Genomic DNA, 18,771 nt, shown 5'->3' with positions numbered 1-18,771 from the left:
AAATCAATCGAAAAACCTACTGAATTAGGGGTTGCGCTTAAGATTATTAATATTTACCAAAATACATCTGCTACTAGTAGTTTAAAAAATATGCATGATAATATTCCTCAAAATATACGTGAAAATAGTGTATTTGATAATACATACAAAAATACCCTTAGGATATTATCTGATAAAACAAATCTAATTAATTTAGAAAATTCAAAAAATCTGAAAATAATTAATAACCCTAAAAATTCAAATAATAACCAAATCAATTTGAATGACTCTACCTCTAAGAAAAATTCAAATTTAAACTTAAATAAATCTGAAAATTCAAATGATAATAATGACAAGGTCAATATTGATCTAGATAAAATTAATAAATTTCTTAATAAATTATTTAATAATCTAGACAATATCAATTCAGAAAATCCTAACCAAACCTAAGATAATTTAATTAACAAAAAAATTAAATTTTAAAGACAAGACTAATATAATAAATTCAACTAATCATATCAACTTAAAAGACAAAGAAATTATAAGGATAAAATCAAAACCAAATTTAACAAACTTAAATGTTAAAGATAACCGGTTAAACAAAGATAGTCTAGAAAATTCAAAATTTACAATTAATAAAAGGTTAAAATATAAACCTTTAAAGATATAAAATTCAAACAATTCAATTAATTCAAAATTCAAAATTAATAAAAACTTAAACCTTAAATGCACTCTTTTAAAGAAGGACAATTTGACCAATTCAATTAATTCAAAATTAAAAACTTAAATTTAAAGTTATAAATTAAATATTAAATCTTAACCAAAACTAAAATCTAAATCGGATCAATAATTCAGGGGAGACTCCAGAATAGCTGGTACTTCCAAAACAAACCTACCCGACAGGGTAACCAAAACCAACCTACCTGCCAGGGTAATTAGAACTAGTTCAAAGAGATAATAGTTTAACTTGACCTACAGTACTGGTAAAGTTTTGGATGATAGTAGGTTAGGGAAACTTAGTCCATGCATGTCTAGGAAAATATGGCTTCGACTTGGTGTATTTGGCTAAGTGGAACTAACTGAAGTTACCCCTTACGGATCCTAACTAGTTAGACAAAGGTTTTGTACTAAGTTCAGTGGATAGGAATATTTGGAAAACCTCGAAGGCATGGTTACTCTAATAATGTCCAAGTGACTCACCATAGCCCAGAAGTTTACCCAAAGAATATCTATTTGTTGAGCTCAAAGCTAAACCTGAATCTAACACAAAGTTAAACCCAACCCTAAAATTGAACTTAACTTCACCTCACAAAAATTATAAGTTTTCCTTATTGAAAATATAGATCGGGTGAGATGACTAAGGACGTCAAATCGAATCGAATCGAACTAAATCTAATTAAATTAAATCTAACTAAAATTAAGTTAAATCTAATTAACATTAAATTGCATCCAATTAAAGTTAAAATAAATTTAATGAAAATTAAAAATTAAAATAAAATAAAATAAATTTAAATCAATTTAAATTAAATTTTAAAACAATTTAAGTTAAAAATATGCTTTAAAAAAATATTTTAAAAAAATTATTTAAAAATCATTCCAAAAAATCCTTTTAAAAATTCTTTAAAAATATTTTTAAAATTATTTTAAAAATTCATTTAAAACTTATTTAAAAAATATTTTAAAAATTATTTAAAAATATTTTAAAAATCCTTTTAAAAATTCCTTTAAAAATTTATTTTAAAAATTATTTAAAATTATTTTAAAAAATCCTTTTAAAATTTATTTTAAAAATTATTTCAAAAATATTTCAAAAATCCTTTTTAAAATTCTTTTAAAAATTATTTAAACATTCTTTTAAAAATTATTCAAAAATATTTTAAAAATCCTTCTAAAAATTCTTTTAAAATTTATTTTTAAATATTCTTAAAACTATTTTTTAAAATTATTTTAAAATACATTAAAAATTCTTTTAAATTTAATTAAAAATCCTTTTAAAATTATTTAAAAATATTTTTAAAATGATTTAAACAAAATTCTTATAAAAATTATTTTAAATATTTTTAAAATCCTTTTAAAAATCCTTTTTAAAATTATTTAAAAATATTTTTAAAATCCTTTTAAAATTTATTTAAAAATATTTTAAAAAGTCCTTTTAAAAATTATTTTAAAATATTTTAAAAATTATGTGAAAATCGTTTTAAAAATTATTTAAAAATATTTTTAAAATCCTTTTAAATATTCTTTTAAAAATTATTTTAAAATATTTTAAAAAATCCTTTTAAAAATTATTTTAAATTATTTAAAAATTCTTTTAAAACTATTTAAAAATCATTTATTTTATTTTTTAAAAAAAAATATTTAAATTATTTAAAAATCATTTTAAATCCTTTTAAAAATCATTTTAAATCCTTTTAAAAATTATTTTAAATCTATTCTTTTAAAATAAAATTATTTCAAAATCCATTAAAAAAAATCAATTTTAAAAATTATCTTAAAAATTATTTTGAAAAATATTTCAAAAAATTATCTTAAAAATTATTTCAAAAATTATCTTAAAAACTATTTTAAAAAAAATTGTTAAGTTTAAAACTTATTTTAACTTACAAACTTATTATAAAATTATTTTCACTTAAAAAATTGTTTTAGCCTAAAAATTATTGCAAACAAAATTAACCTAAAAACCATTTTTAATTAACTTAACTAAAACTTAACTTAATTTAAAATTAAACTTAAAACTCAAAACTCAAAACTTAAAACTTAAAATAAATTTAAAATTAAAATTAAATTAACCACTAATATTAATTTAAATCTAAAATCAAAACTGAATTAAACATATGTTAATTAACATTAAACATATTTAAATCTAAAATCAAAACTGAATTAAACATATGTTAATTAACATTAAACATATTTAAATCTTTTTAAAATTTATTTTATAAATCCTTTAAAAAAAATTAATTCGTTTAAAACTTAGACACCTAACTTAAAAGCTTAAATCTTAATTAATAAGTAATTAATCAAAATTCAATTAACTTAAACTTTAAACTTAATTAAATAATTAATAATTAAATAACTAAAACTCAATTATCTTTAACCTTACTCGAAAATTGACTTGATTAGTTTCTAGATTTAACCTAATCAAAGTATTAACTCTACTCTAAATTATTTTAAATCAAACTTGACTTTACATTACAATGTTAAACTACTTTAATTAAATCATAATTTATCTTAATTAAAGATTGACTTAAATTGAACCTTACTTAGCTTGGTTTAATAACTTGAATAAATTTAACTTTGAATTAATACTAACTTTAAACTTAGTTAATCCTACTTAAGTTAAATCCAAAATGAAGTAAGTGAAAAGTTAAATTATTAACTCATTTAAATTAATCAAATAAATATTAATTTGTTAAATTAAACTATTGATAATGATTAAATGCTATTGAATTAGTAACAAACTATTTTTAAACCTTAAACTAAAATTTAACTCAATACACCTAAATCTAATGTTAATTATTTTCAGTATAATAGATTAATGATGAACAATTATAACAAGTATATAAAGATAATTATGTAAATAATAAACTTTATCAATGTAAGTGTTACTAACTTAAATCACCTAAAACATTTAGGTAGAAAAATTTGTCAATGCTATGAAATTTAACATACCCAAACCTTAGTATTAAATTAAGAGGGAGTAATAAAATCAAGGAGAGTAATAAATTCAGGGAAATGATCAATTTTTTACTTTTTTTACTTAAACTTCTCTTTAAAATCCCTTAGTTTTTTTATTCCTTATAAAACTTCTTTTTAAAAAAAAAAACATTCTTTAGAAAATTCTACCTCAATTTTTTTAATATATATATATATATATATATATATATACTTTGAAAATCTTACTTTAAATATTTTTAGCAAATATTTTCAAAAGTTTTATTTTAAAACTATGTCAGGTTCAGGGGGGAGAATTAACTGCTTTCATACTTATTTTGAAATTAGTTTTTGAAAAATATTTCCTTAAAAATATTTTTAAAACTAAGTTTTTTTTAGAAAATAGATTTTACTTAGCTCTAAAAATTGGATTTTTACAAACTTAGCTTTGAAAATTAGATTTTACAAACTCAGTCTTGAACAATTATAGCAAGTATATAAAGATAATTATGTAAATAATAAACTTTATCAACGTAAGTGTTACTAACTCTAAATCACCTAAAACATTTAGGTAGAAAAATTTGTCAATGCTATGAAATTTAACATACCCAAACCTTAGTATTAAATTAAGAGGGAGTAATAAAATCAAGGGGAGTAATAAATTCAGGAAAATGATCAATTTTTTACTTTTTTTACTTAAACTTCTCTTTAAAATCCCTTAGTTTTTTTATTCCTTATAAAACTTCTTTTTTTAAAAAAAAACATTCTTTAGAAAATTCTACCTCAATTTTTTTAATATATATATATATATATATGTATACTTTGAAAATCTTACTTTAAATATTTTTAGCAAATATTTTCAAAAGTTTTATTTTAAAACTATGTCAGGTTCAGGGGGGAGAATTAACTGCTTTCATACTTATTTTGAAATTAGTTTTTGAAAAATATTTCCTTAAAAATATTTTTAAAACTAAGTTTTTTTTAGAAAATAGATTTTACTTAGCTCTAAAAATTGGATTTTTACAAACTTAGCTTTGAAAATTAGATTTTACAAACTCAGTCTTGAACAATTATAACAAGTATATAAAGATAATTATGTAAATAATAAACTTTATCAACGTAAGTGTTACTAACTCTAAATCACCTAAAACATTTAGGTAGAAAAATTTGTCAATGCTATGAAATTTAACATACCCAAACCTTAGTATTAAATTAAGAGGGAGTAATAAAATCAAGGGGAGTAATAAATTCAGGAAAATGATCAATTTTTTACTTAAACTTCTCTTTAAAATCCCTTAGTTTTTTTATTCCTTATAAAATTTCTTTTTTTAAAAAAAAACATTCTTTAGAAAATTCTACCTCAATTTTATATATATATATATATATATATATATATATATATATATATATATATATATATATATATATATACTTTGAAAATCTTACTTTAAATATTTTTAGCAAATATTTTTAAAAGTTTTATTTTAAAACTATGTCAGGTTCAGGGGGGAGAATTAACTGCTTTCATACTTATTTTGAAATTAGTTTTTGAAAAATATTTCCTTAAAAATATTTTTAAAACTAAGTTTTTTTAGAAAACAGATTTTACTTAGCTCTAAAAATTGGATTTTTACAAACTTAGCTTTGAAAATTAGATTTTACAAACTCAGTCTTGAAAATAGATTTTTACTTAGTTTTAAAGTTGGTTTTGAAAATTGATTTTCCAAATAGATTTTTAAAATTGATTTTAAAATAAATTGGATTTTCCAAACATATTTTTGAAAATTGATTGTAAAAATTAGATTTTACAAACTTAGTTTTGAAATTTTGATTTAAAAATTGGACTTAGCTTTCATAATCTCCCGTTTATAAAAATAGTATATTTGAAAATTATATTTGAAAGATGTTTTAAATTTGCAAAAGCTTATTTCAAAAATTAGGTTAAATTTGCAAATTTTATCTTTAAAAATTACTCAAAAAATTACAATGTTATTTTTCTAAAGTTATCTCTCTAAATTTAAAAACTTAGCCAATTTTTTTTAGAAAACTAAAAGTTAAAGTTTTTAAGTAAAATATTCTATGTTTTCTACTTTAGACTCCCTCGAGTCAATCTAACCTTAAAGTCTTTGCTGCATTGTCTTTTACTTCTTTAATCACTTATTTTTCTGTGTTATTTTGATGAATGCCAAAGGGGGAGAGTTAGGTGGCTTAAGTTAGTTAAAACAAAATATCGAATAAGACTAACTTAAAAACCTTATCAATGCTTGTTTTACTTGCATAATTTTTCACTAACTTAACCCAAGTTGTCATTGCATAAAAAAGGGGGAGATTGTTGGTGCGATTAACACTAACGGTCTAACTCAAGTTTTAATGAATGACAAAGTAGGTTAAGTTAGTTTCATATTGATCTAACACTTCTACGAAGTATACAGGAGAAGCCCAGATGAGTCGACGGGCTGACCCGACGTCTGACATGAAGTCCAGCTAAGTCGATGGGCTGACCTGATAGCTGGCACGAAGCCCAGATGAGTCGATGGGCTGACCTGACTTCTGACACGAAGTCCAGCTAGGTTGATGTGCTGACCTGATAGTTGGCACGAAGTCTAAATGAGTCGAAGGGCTGACCAGACGTTCGACAGGTAAGTTAAGGTAAGTAGAACTGTCAGATGGGCCAACCCGTGACGGGGCGGATCGGCTCGTGGCGGGCTAACCATTTGGCAGGGCGGGGCAAGTCAACCCGCCAACTTGGCAGGTTGGGAAATTTCTAACCCAACCCATTCTAAGGCGGGTTGCGGGTTTGGCGAGCCAACCCGCGGGCCCATCAAATTTTTTTTTAAAATTTAAAAAATATTTCACATCTTTAACATTTTACTTCGAAAATGTTTTTTTCCAATTAAATGTATCCATAAACATGTATTTTAAATATAAATGAACACAAACGAGTACTTATGTTGGATGACAAATAGTATTTTTATTTCAAAATTATAACAAAGAAAGATAATAAATTGACATAAAACTTAGCTTATATGTGTTTCTCAACCCGCGGGCCAACCCAAGCCCGGGTGGGTTGACCCATGCGGGTCGCGGGCCAAGGCGGGTCGGCCCGCGACGGACTTGGGTTGATAAAATTCCAACCCAACCCGCTTAAATTATTTCGCGAGGCGACCCAACCCGACGGGCCCAACCCAAATTGACAGCTCTAAAGGTAAGTCACTGAAGGAGAGTGATTGTGAGGACGAGTTCCCAAGAAGGGAACTTAGGTGTCGATCCAACTTAGAATCATTTTGGAACTCTAAGTTGAGATCTTTACTAGATTCTGGTCTCAGTGAGACGGAATCTAATTACTATTTTGTTTGATTATAAACTTTCCTAACACTCTATTTTGCAGGATATATAATTTACGTTTGCCTCGGACTAATATTTTCTTATAGGAAGGAGATTGTTGGAAAATAAGGGTCCGGACGCCCGGAGGCAAGTTTTATCCTCCAATGCACATCGACACGTGGAGCTTCGTGATTGGTTGGGCTACGTCACATTCCAAGCGACCGGAGCCTCCTATATAAGGAGGGTGAAGGCTGGAACAAAGACAATTGACAACACAAGATCTTCCATTGCTTGCTCTGCTGTACTCCTGCGACGCTACGACCGACAAAGTGTTGTTTTTCTTTTTACTCTTTATTGTCGGTATTTGTTTTTCCTAAAAGCAATTTTGTACTCTACTTTTGTAATATTTCGATTGCTAGTGGATTGCCCAACGAAAGCACTCAACGAGTGTGGAGCCTTGGAGTAGGAGTTAACATAGGCTCCAAACCAAGTAAAAAATTACTTGTGTTAGCATTGTTCTGTTTTCGTGTTTTCCGCTGCTTACTCGCTTAATTTTTAAATTGATATTCACCCCCCCCCCCCCTATCGAATTACATAATCGAACATAGATGAATAGGTCTACTATGTAATATATTTATGGTATGATAATCTAATCATGATTAGAGATTTAATGAATTAAATAATTTATAATTTATATTCATAGATTGATTGAATAGTTGGTGATCTAATAGGTATTCATTAATTAATTGAGATTGATTAGTATGTGATTAACTGCATTAGCTATTAATCTGATTGAATACTTCAATCAGATTTAATAGGTCTACCAAGAAATATTAACCGATTTATTAGTGTAGTTTGATTATTGGAGCAATAGTCGATTAATTAAGTCATTTGATTAACACGATTAGTTAATATAATCAGGAAATTAATTAGAGGGGTTTGTATAATTAAGATTATTAATTCAATAAATGGTTGAGTAATTTAATCAACTTAATTGATTAAATTAGTTTAATAGATTAATCAATTAATAAGGATGATTGAGAGATTAATTAAGTAATTAATTAAGGTTAGTTAATTAATCTAGGATTTAGTTGAAAGAATTGGTTAAGCAATTTCATAATGGATTAATTGATAATCTAAACTCTAATTCCAGTTTTAGTAAAATCGTATTAACGTATGAATTAACAAGTGGTTAATGAGGTTTATTTGATTATTTGATTGAAGTAAACGATTGATTAATGAGCAATGAACGTTAAGTAAGGTTGTTGATCTGTCTAAAGAAATAATTAATCAATCTAAATGAGAATACCGTGAGGGAAAAGGTCCCAGAGAGAGCCCGTTTATGGAAAAAGGTCCCAGAGGGAACCCGTTTATGGAAAAAGGCTCCAGAGGGAGCTCATTTACGGGAAAATGCCCCAAAGAGAGCCCATTTGCGGGAAAAGGACTCAGAGAGAGCCCAATATTGGGTAATTTGAATATAACAAAATGATAATGATACCGATAATAATAAAGTTTTAATAAGGATACCGTGAGGGAAAAGACCCCAGAGAGAGTTCGTTTATGAGAAAAGGCTCCAGAGGGAATCCGTTTACGAAAAAAGGTCCCAGAGAGAGCCCGTTTACGGGAAAAAGCTCCAAAAGGAGCCCAATATTAGGTAATTTGAATATAACAAAATGATAACGATACTAATAATAATAAAGTTTTAATAAGGATACCGTGAGGGAAAATGCCTCAAAGGGAGCCCGTTTATGGGCAAAGGTTCCAGAGGGAGCTCGTTTACGGAAAAATGCCCCAAAGATAGCCCGTTTATGGGAAAAAGTCTCAGAGGGAGCCCAATATCAAGTAATTTGAATATAACAAAATGATAACGATACTGATAATAATAAAGTTTTAATAAGGATACCATAAGGAAAAAAACCCCAGAGGGAGCCCGTTTACGGGAGAAGGCCCAAGAGGGAGCCCATTTACGGGAGAAGACCCAAGAGAGGGCCCATTTATAGGAAAATGCCCCAGAGGGAGCCCAATATCGGGTAAGTCGACTATGATAAAATGATGAGAATTTTATGAGAATACTAGGAGGGAAAGGCCCCAGAGAGATCTCGTTTACAGGACAAGGCCCCCGAGGGAGCCTAATATCGGTTTTCATGATATGTTATGAATAAGTTAGGTTCAGGATATGCTAAGTTCATATTCATGTTATGCTATGAATACTTTAAGTCCATGACATGTTATGAATATGTTAGGTTCATGATATGTTATAAATATGTTAAGTTTATGATATGCTATGTTCATGCTCAGATTAAGTCTATTCGTATGCTCATGTTATGCTTATGTATATGCTCGTGATTATGTTTGTTCATATGCATGCTTATGTTTATTCTCTCTTGCTTATGTCGATGTCAATGCTTATGTTTATGATATATTAGTAGGAAGGTCCTAAGTTACCTAGCATGTATTTCCTTTAGTACACTAGATTATAGATGCTAACTATTGCATGGCACAGTTTTGAACATGCTGAGTCTTTTGACTCACAGACGTTGTTCTTTTTCAGATAATAGGACAGATGAGACGGGAGGTGTTGATCAGTGAGCTAGCTCGGGACAATAGTAGTACAACCTGAAGACTTTCTAGTTTAAATTCTGCATTTAACTATGCTTTCTTCCGAACCGTCTATGTAATTTTATTTGAACTAAGAAAATGCCATGAAAGTATGAGTATGTGACATTTGTAGTCATATTTATAAATTGAAAAAAAAAATCTAGAATGTTACAATAAAATGGAGCCCCTCTTTATCACCATATCAGTCTCCTTATTTAATTTAAACGATCTTTTAGGCTAAAAAAATGAGTATGGGGATTCAAAAAGATTGTATATTCTTTTATTTTATTTTATTTTCTTGTTTTAATAATAAAGGTGAATAGACTTCACTTAATTAATTTTAGAGATAGATTTTCTATTTATTTTCTCAAGTAATTTACTATCTATTCTATCTTTTTTTCCTTAACTTAGGCTTTATTATCCTTGAGACTATGATACTATAGTAAGACATTCAGATTATCACTCAGATACCCGTGATTCGATCACCAGCTATGTCGTATTTATAGAAATTTTTTCTCTAAATGGGATGCATAACCAAAGGATGTTAGGCTTCTGGATTACCTATCACAGACGCATCTCGATTTATTAACCAATGGAAAATTTTCATAAGGCTAGTCAATTAAGGCTAACTAGATTTATCATTTATTTTTCCCCCCTTTTACTATTTAGTTGGATAGAAGTCAAATTAATCATTGTCAATAAATTTAATAATAATTGATGGGGTTCTCTTCATTCCCACACAAAGTTAGAAATTTAAGTGGCGTTTGGTTTAGAGGTTTAGGAATGAGGGAATGGATTCATTCCCAAACCTTGTGTTTGGTTGATGCCTTGATGGAAATGAAATCAAGATTTTGGAATGAAACCAAAAAATTTGGGTATGGATGAAACTCACCTCCTCCCTTGGGTTTTGATGGAATGAGAATAAGAATTAAGTTTTGGATGAAAATATCCTTAGTATATTTGTTCAATTTTTTTTCATTTCACTCTCTCTTCTTGTTCTCTCTCATCATACTTTCTCTTTCCTCATTCTATCATCATATTTTCTCTCTCAACATAATTTCTCTCTCCTCATTATCTTTCATCACACATTCTCTACTATTTTCTCTCTGTATTATCTCTCATCACACACACTCTCTCATTATTTTCTCTCTCTTCATTTTCTCATTATTTTTTCATCATACTTTTTCTCTATCATACTTTCTCTCTCCTCAATCTCTCTTATCATACTCTCTCTCAATATTTTATCTCATCATACTTTTTCTCTCTTCATTCTCTTTCATCACACTCTCTCTCCTCATTCTCTCTCATCACACATTCTCTACCATTTTCTCTTTGTATTCTCTCTCATCACACACACACTCTCATTATTTTCTCTCTCTTCATTCTCTTCCCATTTTTTCATCATACTTTCTCTCTCCTCAATCTCTCTTACCATACTCTCTCTCTCTATATTTTCTCTCATCACACTTTCTCTCTCTTTATTCTCTTCCATCACACTCTCTCTCCTCATTTTCTCTCATCACACTTTCCCTCTCTTAATTTTTTCCCATCATACTTTCGCTCTCATCACATTTTCTCATCATACTTTCTCTCCTCAATCTCTCATTTTCTCTCATCACACTTTCTCTCGCTTCATTTTTTTCCCATCACTCTTTCTCTCTCAACACACTTTCTCTCTCACCATACTTTTTTCTCTTCTCAATCTCTCCTATCATGCTCTATCTCCTCATTTTCTCTAATCACACTTTCCCTCTCTTCATTTTTTCTCATCACACTTTCTCTCTCATCACACTTTCTCTATCTTTATTTTTTTCTCATCATACTTTCTCTCTCGTCATTCTCCCTCATCATATGTTTCTCTCACATTCAACTTTCTCTTCCATCTAATTTTTTCTCTTATTTTCCTCTAAGGGTAAAAAAGGAAATTTAGGTTCATTCCGATTGAAAATATTTAATTAACCAAACATTATTTTTAAGAATGATACTCAAGCTAATACTCATTCCTATTCCATAATACTATGATACATATTCTCATTCTGATTCCTAGGAAAGAACCAAACACTACCTTAATAACCTTTCGAGGAGAGTGTGTTCAAGCCACTTATAGAGATCATTTAGACCTAGAACGTCTCAATCTTAGAGCCCATCATGGAGTAGAGTCTCCTTCTATCAAGGTTTCAGTCTTAGTCCTAGTCATTTATTTTCTTCAAAATGTTTTTATGATGAGCCTTATGGTAGAAGTTGAGGTCAATTATGAATTGAGTGATGCAGCAAGGTCACATATGATGATGAGCCTTATGGTAGAAATTGATTGGTGAGTTGCATGGCAAAGGTAAGACGAATTGAATGAGGTTAGGAACACCTTTAACACATTGGGAAGGTCGCGATCAAGCACACTAGTGAGGTTGATAAGCGAGTAACACATCGAAGACGAGACATGAGCAAGGCTAGACGCACAACAAGTATGGTCAAGTGCTACAACCATCTACAACCATCAATGATACATGAGATTTAAGAATGACAATGAGTAACTAGGTGGATTGAGCCGCGTATATAGATTAGGCTAGTTAGGTAAGCCAATTGAACAAGTTAGATTGTTGGGTTAGTTGAATTGAGAAAGTTAATCAAGTTAAGTTGATTGGTCTGACTAGATGGATTGATTAGGTTGGTCGAGCTAGTTAGCTCGAGAGAATAGATTGTGTTAATTAGGCCAAGCTAACCAAATGAGTTAGCTAGACCCATTGTTAAGCCAATTAAACTAAGCAAGTTGGTTGAGCCAGCGTGCCAAATAAATTGAGCGGACTAATTGATTGATCAAGCTAGAAAGATCAAATGAACTAACTAATCGATTAGGCTAATTGGTTGAGCAAGCCATTCTCCTTTGTCAAAATCATAGACCAAACAAACCAATCAAGTTGGTTGGTGGATCAAGTAGGCCAATCAAGATAGGTAAATTTGGAGTTGGGTGGACTGAATGGCCAGATTAAGACGGCCAAGTTGATTAGGCTAACCAGACCAAGTGAGCCCAGCATTATGGTTGGACTTATTAAAACAACTATCTTTGCTTTGAGTTTGTCAATGCTACTACAAAGACATTAGAATATTTTTTATCTAAAAATTTTATTTTGATTTTTTTTCTTAAAAATAATATTTTGATCGCGTAGCAATTGATATAGAAATCAACTTGCAAATATTCTTTGACAATTTTATTTTGGTCTCATGGTACAAGATGATTCTAAAAATCAATTAAGTCTGAAAAATAATATTTTTACCACTATAAATTTGCCAATATATATATCAAGAAAATATTTTTAAAATGCTAGCATTTATGCCCGTTCTAATATAGTGCAAATTGATCAAAAATAACTTGCGGTTTAAACACATTTTAGTCTCTTTGACCTAAAAATTTATGATTTTAACTAATTTGACGAATTTGTTAACATCTTAAGATTTTTACCTTAAATAATATATATTGGTAAAAAGGTCTGTCCATCTGACCGTCCACCGATCAGAGTAATTCTGACCGTTGATTGAAACAAACCGGTCAATGGATTCGTGTATATAATGGCTGACAGGGCCGAGTACCAGACCTAATCGAGTGCGGCAGCTAGGGTTTTGTTCGCCTCCCGACTCGACGGTAAGATCCTCTTTCTCGCAGGCCCATTTCATGGTGTGTTCTGTTTCTTCTTCTTGTTTATTCCTCGTCTTTTGATAATCTTCAAGATCTTCTCAGTTTGTTGTAGATACATCGTGGATTGAAAAATTCTCTCTCTTTGTTGTTTGATATTATACATGCATGTCCACTGTTCGGTTTACATCTTTTGTTTTTTGTTGAGTTAGAAGAGGAAGGATTAGACTTATACTTTCAGTGATGGTTCTTTTAGATCTGTTGTATCGGAAACCAAATTCGTGTAAAAGGGGAAAATAGATTAGTACGTAATAATTGTTAGCATGCTATCTGCATATAGCTCACGCCTTCACATGTCTCGAGAATAGTTTACAAACTGTTATCATTTTGGTATAATTTTTTATTTTTACGTGTAATATTGTGTTCTTGCCTATAAGTATTTAGGTTATGTGAATTTCATAGATAACTTGTCATGTATGCCCGACCTCCTGTGAGGGAAGGAAACTGCTTAAGGAAGATGATCGGAAAAAAAATCATAGGAAAATGAAACAGTTCCTAGTTTGTATTTGTTTAGAGAGATGCACATTTCCGTGGATAGAAATAGAGATGGAAGCTCAAATTTAAAAATTTGTTAGTTAAAAGCATTGAAAAAACTCAAGGGAAAATGAATTTGAATCTTTGGGTACATAGTCATGTGAATAATGCTCTCATCTGCTCAAATTGTGTCAAAGCAGAGTTGCCTAAGCTTGCAAAAGATTTTCCTAGTCCTTGCTTTCTTTTACTTCTGCCTAAGGAGATGGAGAGAATGTGGGTGGCTGGTTAACTATCTTATTTTCCACCTGAATGTTCTTTTATTTCTGCCAAATGAAATGCAGGGAATGTAGGTGGCTGGGGCAATCTTCTGTAACTTTTTTCCAGCTGCATTTCCTTTAATCTTAGGAAACACATCATTAATTTGGATATATTTAACTATTCTTTTTATGCAGTATTTGCTGGAAGGTAGATAAAAAAAAAAAGAAATGAATCACATTAACAAACAATACATGTTATGTTTTTTTTTTTTCCTTCTGTTTCTTCTCTCTGACATAGAAAATGTTTAAAGTGGATGTTTTTATTTGTCCAAAACAATTTGAAAAGAAATCCTTTGGATATATTCACGTAGAATAAAATTACAAAAACTTTCTTAGCTAATTATTGATAATAATATATTAATATGATTGTTAATATTATAAGATGATATTATAGTCAGATTTATGACATATAATAATATTACATTATACTATTTACTAATAATAACTTTTCGTAATCAAATAATAATATTATTGATAAAGTTGAGTGCCTAACTAATTTTTAGAAAAGCTTGAGCTTTTAGAAAATATATTTTTATTTAGTAATCTTTACTATCTGTCATGATGGACATCATTTATATTTGGACTTGTTGGAAAAGTAGAATTGAGAACTGGACTGGACTAATTTCTTATGCTACTGGTTACCATTTCCATTTAGGAAACTGGTTGAAAACATTGTTCCTTTGTCTTTTTTTTGCATTATAAACCCTAGATGGTATATATGTAATATGCTTATGATCTGTGGTATATTAGTGATAATAGATTGAGTGTTGGTGAATGATGACTTCATTTACACTGGCTTATTTTAGAATGAATAATGTAAAAAGAACTTTTTATCTAATTGAATTTATAAGTAATTTATCTAGTAATGATTATACATTAATACCCCAATAAGAGTAGTTGGGATGTTGCATTGCCTTACATTACATGTGTTGGTCAAAAGCATCCTGTATTTGTAATTCGATGATTGTGTTTATTCATATGATGTAGCATTAATCCTTGAAAATTCGGCCCCCTATCAATTTGATCCATATTAGTTCATTTTCATACTATCATTATGCACCTGTCCTTTCTAACTTCTGTCCATGATATTTTTTATAATTTTTGTTTTTTAAATCACTTGTTGGTTATTTATTTGTTGTAGAAGATGCCTCGTCATGATGATCGCTATGCAAACACCCGTTTGTACGTTGGTCGAATTTCTCATCGCACCCGTGCTCGTGATCTTGAAGACCTCTTTGGTCGATATGGAAGGTGATATATGTTGGATAATATGTTTTCATGTTAGACGTCTCTATGTTCATCCTTCATTCATTTCATGCTAAGGCAAATATGAAGTTTAACAACTGTTTTTTGCTTCTACCTTATTTTGTAGGACTTGTCAAAAGTTATTTGCTTTATCTATATCCATTTTTAGCATTAATTTTTAAATACTCTACAACCATTTTTGTCTGTAATGAGTATGAACTGAACAAGAATTGTAACAATTATCTCCTTGAACTTTTAAGATTGTAGCAACTGTAGTACTTTGATGTTCCAAATTGTTGTATATTCTGCATGTCCTTGCATGTTCATGTGAGCCTATTTCACAATTAAGTGCTACCTCAAACTACAACTTAATTATTACTATGATCTAAAATATTTTTATAAGTAATTTGCCAGCTTCTATAATTCTGAAATGAAGTCACTGTAAAGTAATTGTTATTTTGGACAGTAATCTAATTGAATGCTATAATTGTTACAATTCTAACACCTATGCAGTTGTTTAAACTTTTGTATTTTGATTATATTTGTCTCGCTCTTGATTATGTTATGTTAAGAAATTAATTCTGTTTCAATGCTAAACTGTTCAGACTAATTTCAGTTTACTCTTTGGATTCTCTTATTCCATTACAATTGGGTTTAAATGATTTAGCTTGGGTGAGGGGATAGCTCGTTAAGGTGTGGTTATTCTTTGTGTCTGCATTAAAAAATTGCAGCCCAGTCCATGTGTGTTTTTAACTTGAATGATCTTGTTGAAGGTTTTTGGGTTTTTTGGCCCAACCTGGAGGTCTTTGGTGGGAGGGTGCCATTGGTGGATTTGGTGTCTATCCTTCCAAGTTTATAGGAGACTTTGGCGATTCTTTCTCTAATGTTATTGATGTGTGTTAATGGAAATCATCACCAAGTGGTGTTTAGTTGATCTTCTGAGGACTGAAGTAGTGTACCTTTCAGTATTTAAGTCCTGATGGCCTTCTTTCTGGCAACAATTTCCGCAGAGTACGAAATGTGGATATGAAGCATGATTTCGCCTTTGTTGTATGTACACTATCCTTAATTTTGTTATATTTTGTATCTTGTTGATGAACACGGGGGATGTTTCCAATCCAACTGGGTTTACCTTACCTTGATGTGCCTCTTGTATCTGTATTTTTGTTTTACTTTTGTTCAACAGGAATTCAGTGACCCTCGAGATGCTGATGATGCAAGGTACAGTCTAGATGGACGAGAGTTTGATGGTAGCCGAATTATAGTGGAGTTTGCTAGAGGGGTAAGAACTTAAATGTTGGCAAGGCTTTGCAGGGTCCTATAAACTGTCTGCACTTTCATTTTTTTCTTGACTTTAAAATTTTACATTACTGTCGCAGGTTCCTCGTGGTCCTGGAGGTTCTCGTGAATATCTAGGAAGGGGACCTCCTCCTGGTTCTGGCCGATGCTTTAACTGTGGTATAGATGGGCATTGGGCTCGGGACTGCAAAGCAGGAGACTGGAAAAACAAGTGTTATCGTTGTGGAGAGAGGGGCCACATTGAAAGAAACTGCCAAAATAGTCCTAAAAAGCTCAAGTGAGAAATACATTTTTTTTCTACCATAGATGGATACATGTTCTGGTTGATAAGTAAATTCAACATGTTTGCACTTCAGACGCGGACGGAGTTATTCAAGATCACCTTCTCCACGCCGTGGTAGGAGCAGGAGTCGGAGTTACAGCCGAAGCCGGAGTTACAGGTGCAATACAGTCTAATTTTTTTTCTTTGTGATGTAATGACTATATTAATTCTGCAACTCTTCTATTATGAGCAGCCGTTCAAGATCTCCTGTGAGAGATGGGCGTCGTGCTGACCGTGAAGATAGGGGTGGATCGAGAAGCCCCCACTACAGCAGGAGCCCCAGGGGTAGCCCTCCACCTTCAAAGGATAGGAGGCGCAGCCCCTCCCCTGATGGCAGCAGGAGTCCTAAGGACCGAACTAGGAACTCTCCCCCGAAGGAGGAAGCTGAGCGCAATGGTTCTGACTATGGTCGTAGTCCCCGTAGGGAAAACAGCAGGAGCCCTATGAGCCAGGAAAGGGGGAGCCCTCGTGCCATGAGCCACGAAAGGGAGAGTCCTCCTGCCAGGAGCCATGAAAGGGTGAGTCCTCTTGCCAGGAGCCATGAAAGTGAGAGCCCTCGTGGCAGGAGTTACAAAAGCCCTGAAACTAATGGTGGAAGTCGAAGCCCTAGGGAGTATGATGATGATGATAATAATCAATATGCATCTCCAAGGCGCAGTGCCTCTCCTCCAAGCTGATGTTTGGTTGTTTCAGTTATGGTTATGGTAACCTTGACTTTCTAGCCGTTGAGACCTTGCTGCAACTTTTGACTTGCTGTTGTGGATTGCTTAAGGATTTCCATATTTATGGATTAAGACCATTTGAGGGTTGGCATTTTCTTATCAATCTAGTTATCTTTGCCATTAGATCTTGAACTAATCCTGCAACCGTATCAATGATTCTTCGACTAGTGCATATTTTTTTTTTTTATCTCTGTTGTGCTTTTTCTTCATGTCATCGGTGAATCCCATTATTATATTCTTATCTGCCGTTTACAAATGAAAGATAAACATTCATCATTCTCATGACACTCGTACGGCAAAAGAAGTTGGAGATACTTTGTCTAAAGCATCTGGTATGTTCTTGCCAAGCTTTACGTTGATTCGTTTTGGTGGGTTTTTGGTTGGTCAATTGGTCTAGATCAGGGTGAACTAGTCAAGGTGGGCAATCTGATCCGTTTGCATAGGATTGAAGAATTGAGTTGATCAAACTAGATGAGTTGGCTGCTTTGATTTGACTAGCCTAGCTAGGCTAGATGAGTGTATGACTGAGAGAACTAATTGTTCTAAGTGTCTAATTGGTCTAGTTAAGTCAAGTGTGCTAAGCAAACTAATTTTGTCATTTTGGTGGGTTAGTAAATTTGACCTATAGTTCAATTGGGACGATCAATCAAGCTAATAGTGGCACCAATGAGCATCCGGGTCAATTCTATTAAAAAAAAGTATTTATTTATTCAACGTGATTAATTTTAAAAAGTTTGACTGTGATGGTTGAGTCATTTGGTGCTTTCAAATTTATTACAGTGGTCGGAAGTAGCTTTTACTGAATTTATGAAAATATTTTATATGGATTACCTCTAACATTAATCATTTTGGAGGGAGTGGAGATCTCTCACGATGACATGTTGATCATCTAGATAGTAATCACTAATTATACTATTCATCGAACTTTTGTTGATACAGGGAGTTCGATGAACATTATTTTCAAGAAGACGTTCGATCAATTACAAATTGATCGGAATGTATTGCTGCCCATGACGACCTCTCTTTACGGTTTCACGGGCAATGAAGTGTTGCCGCTCGGACAGGCCCGACTGACCATCTCGCTTGGGGAAGAGCCATTGAGGAGAACCAGAATCACGAACTTCATCGTGATGGACGCACCGCCGACCTACA

At 30.9% G+C, this 18,771-nt stretch overlaps 1 protein-coding gene across 3 annotated transcripts; it reads left to right on the top strand.

The window, feature by feature from the left end:
• The first annotated feature begins 13,145 nt into the window (after positions 1-13,145).
• LOC121980394 (serine/arginine-rich splicing factor RS2Z33-like) lies at positions 13,146-17,742 on the top strand. Of its 3 annotated transcripts, none has more exons than XM_042532411.1 (7): positions 13,146-13,189; positions 15,176-15,282; positions 16,287-16,326; positions 16,463-16,558; positions 16,656-16,852; positions 16,932-17,015; positions 17,091-17,742. In XM_042532411.1, exons 2-7 carry the CDS (start codon positions 15,176-15,178, stop codon positions 17,572-17,574), a joined length of 1,008 nt encoding a protein of 335 aa, XP_042388345.1. In that variant the 5' UTR covers positions 13,146-13,189; the 3' UTR covers positions 17,575-17,742. The 3 variants fall into 3 exon arrangements, with proteins under 3 accessions (XP_042388345.1, XP_042388344.1, XP_042388346.1); XM_042532410.1 differs by having other exon boundaries at positions 15,173-15,282; XM_042532412.1 differs by having other exon boundaries at positions 13,173-13,189; positions 16,050-16,326.
• The last annotated feature ends 1,029 nt before the right edge of the window (positions 17,743-18,771 follow it).

The sequence above is a fragment of the Zingiber officinale genome, chromosome 5A (assembly GCF_018446385.1).
Source record: "Zingiber officinale cultivar Zhangliang chromosome 5A, Zo_v1.1, whole genome shotgun sequence".
Lineage (NCBI taxonomy): Eukaryota > Viridiplantae > Streptophyta > Magnoliopsida > Zingiberales > Zingiberaceae > Zingiber > Zingiber officinale.
Note: the sequence above shows the minus strand (reverse complement) of the source record. Positions and strands in the feature narration are given on the sequence as shown.

Coding starts and splice junctions, on each gene's coding strand:
- LOC121980394 (XM_042532411.1), top strand. CDS start 15,176: ATGCCTCGTCATGATGATCGCTATGCAAACACCCGTTTGTACGTTGGT. Junction 16,327..16,462: donor AGCATGATTTCGCCTTTGTT/GTATGTACACTA, acceptor TTTGTTCAACAG/GAATTCAGTGACCCTCGAGA. Junction 16,559..16,655: donor TAGTGGAGTTTGCTAGAGGG/GTAAGAACTTAA, acceptor TTACTGTCGCAG/GTTCCTCGTGGTCCTGGAGG.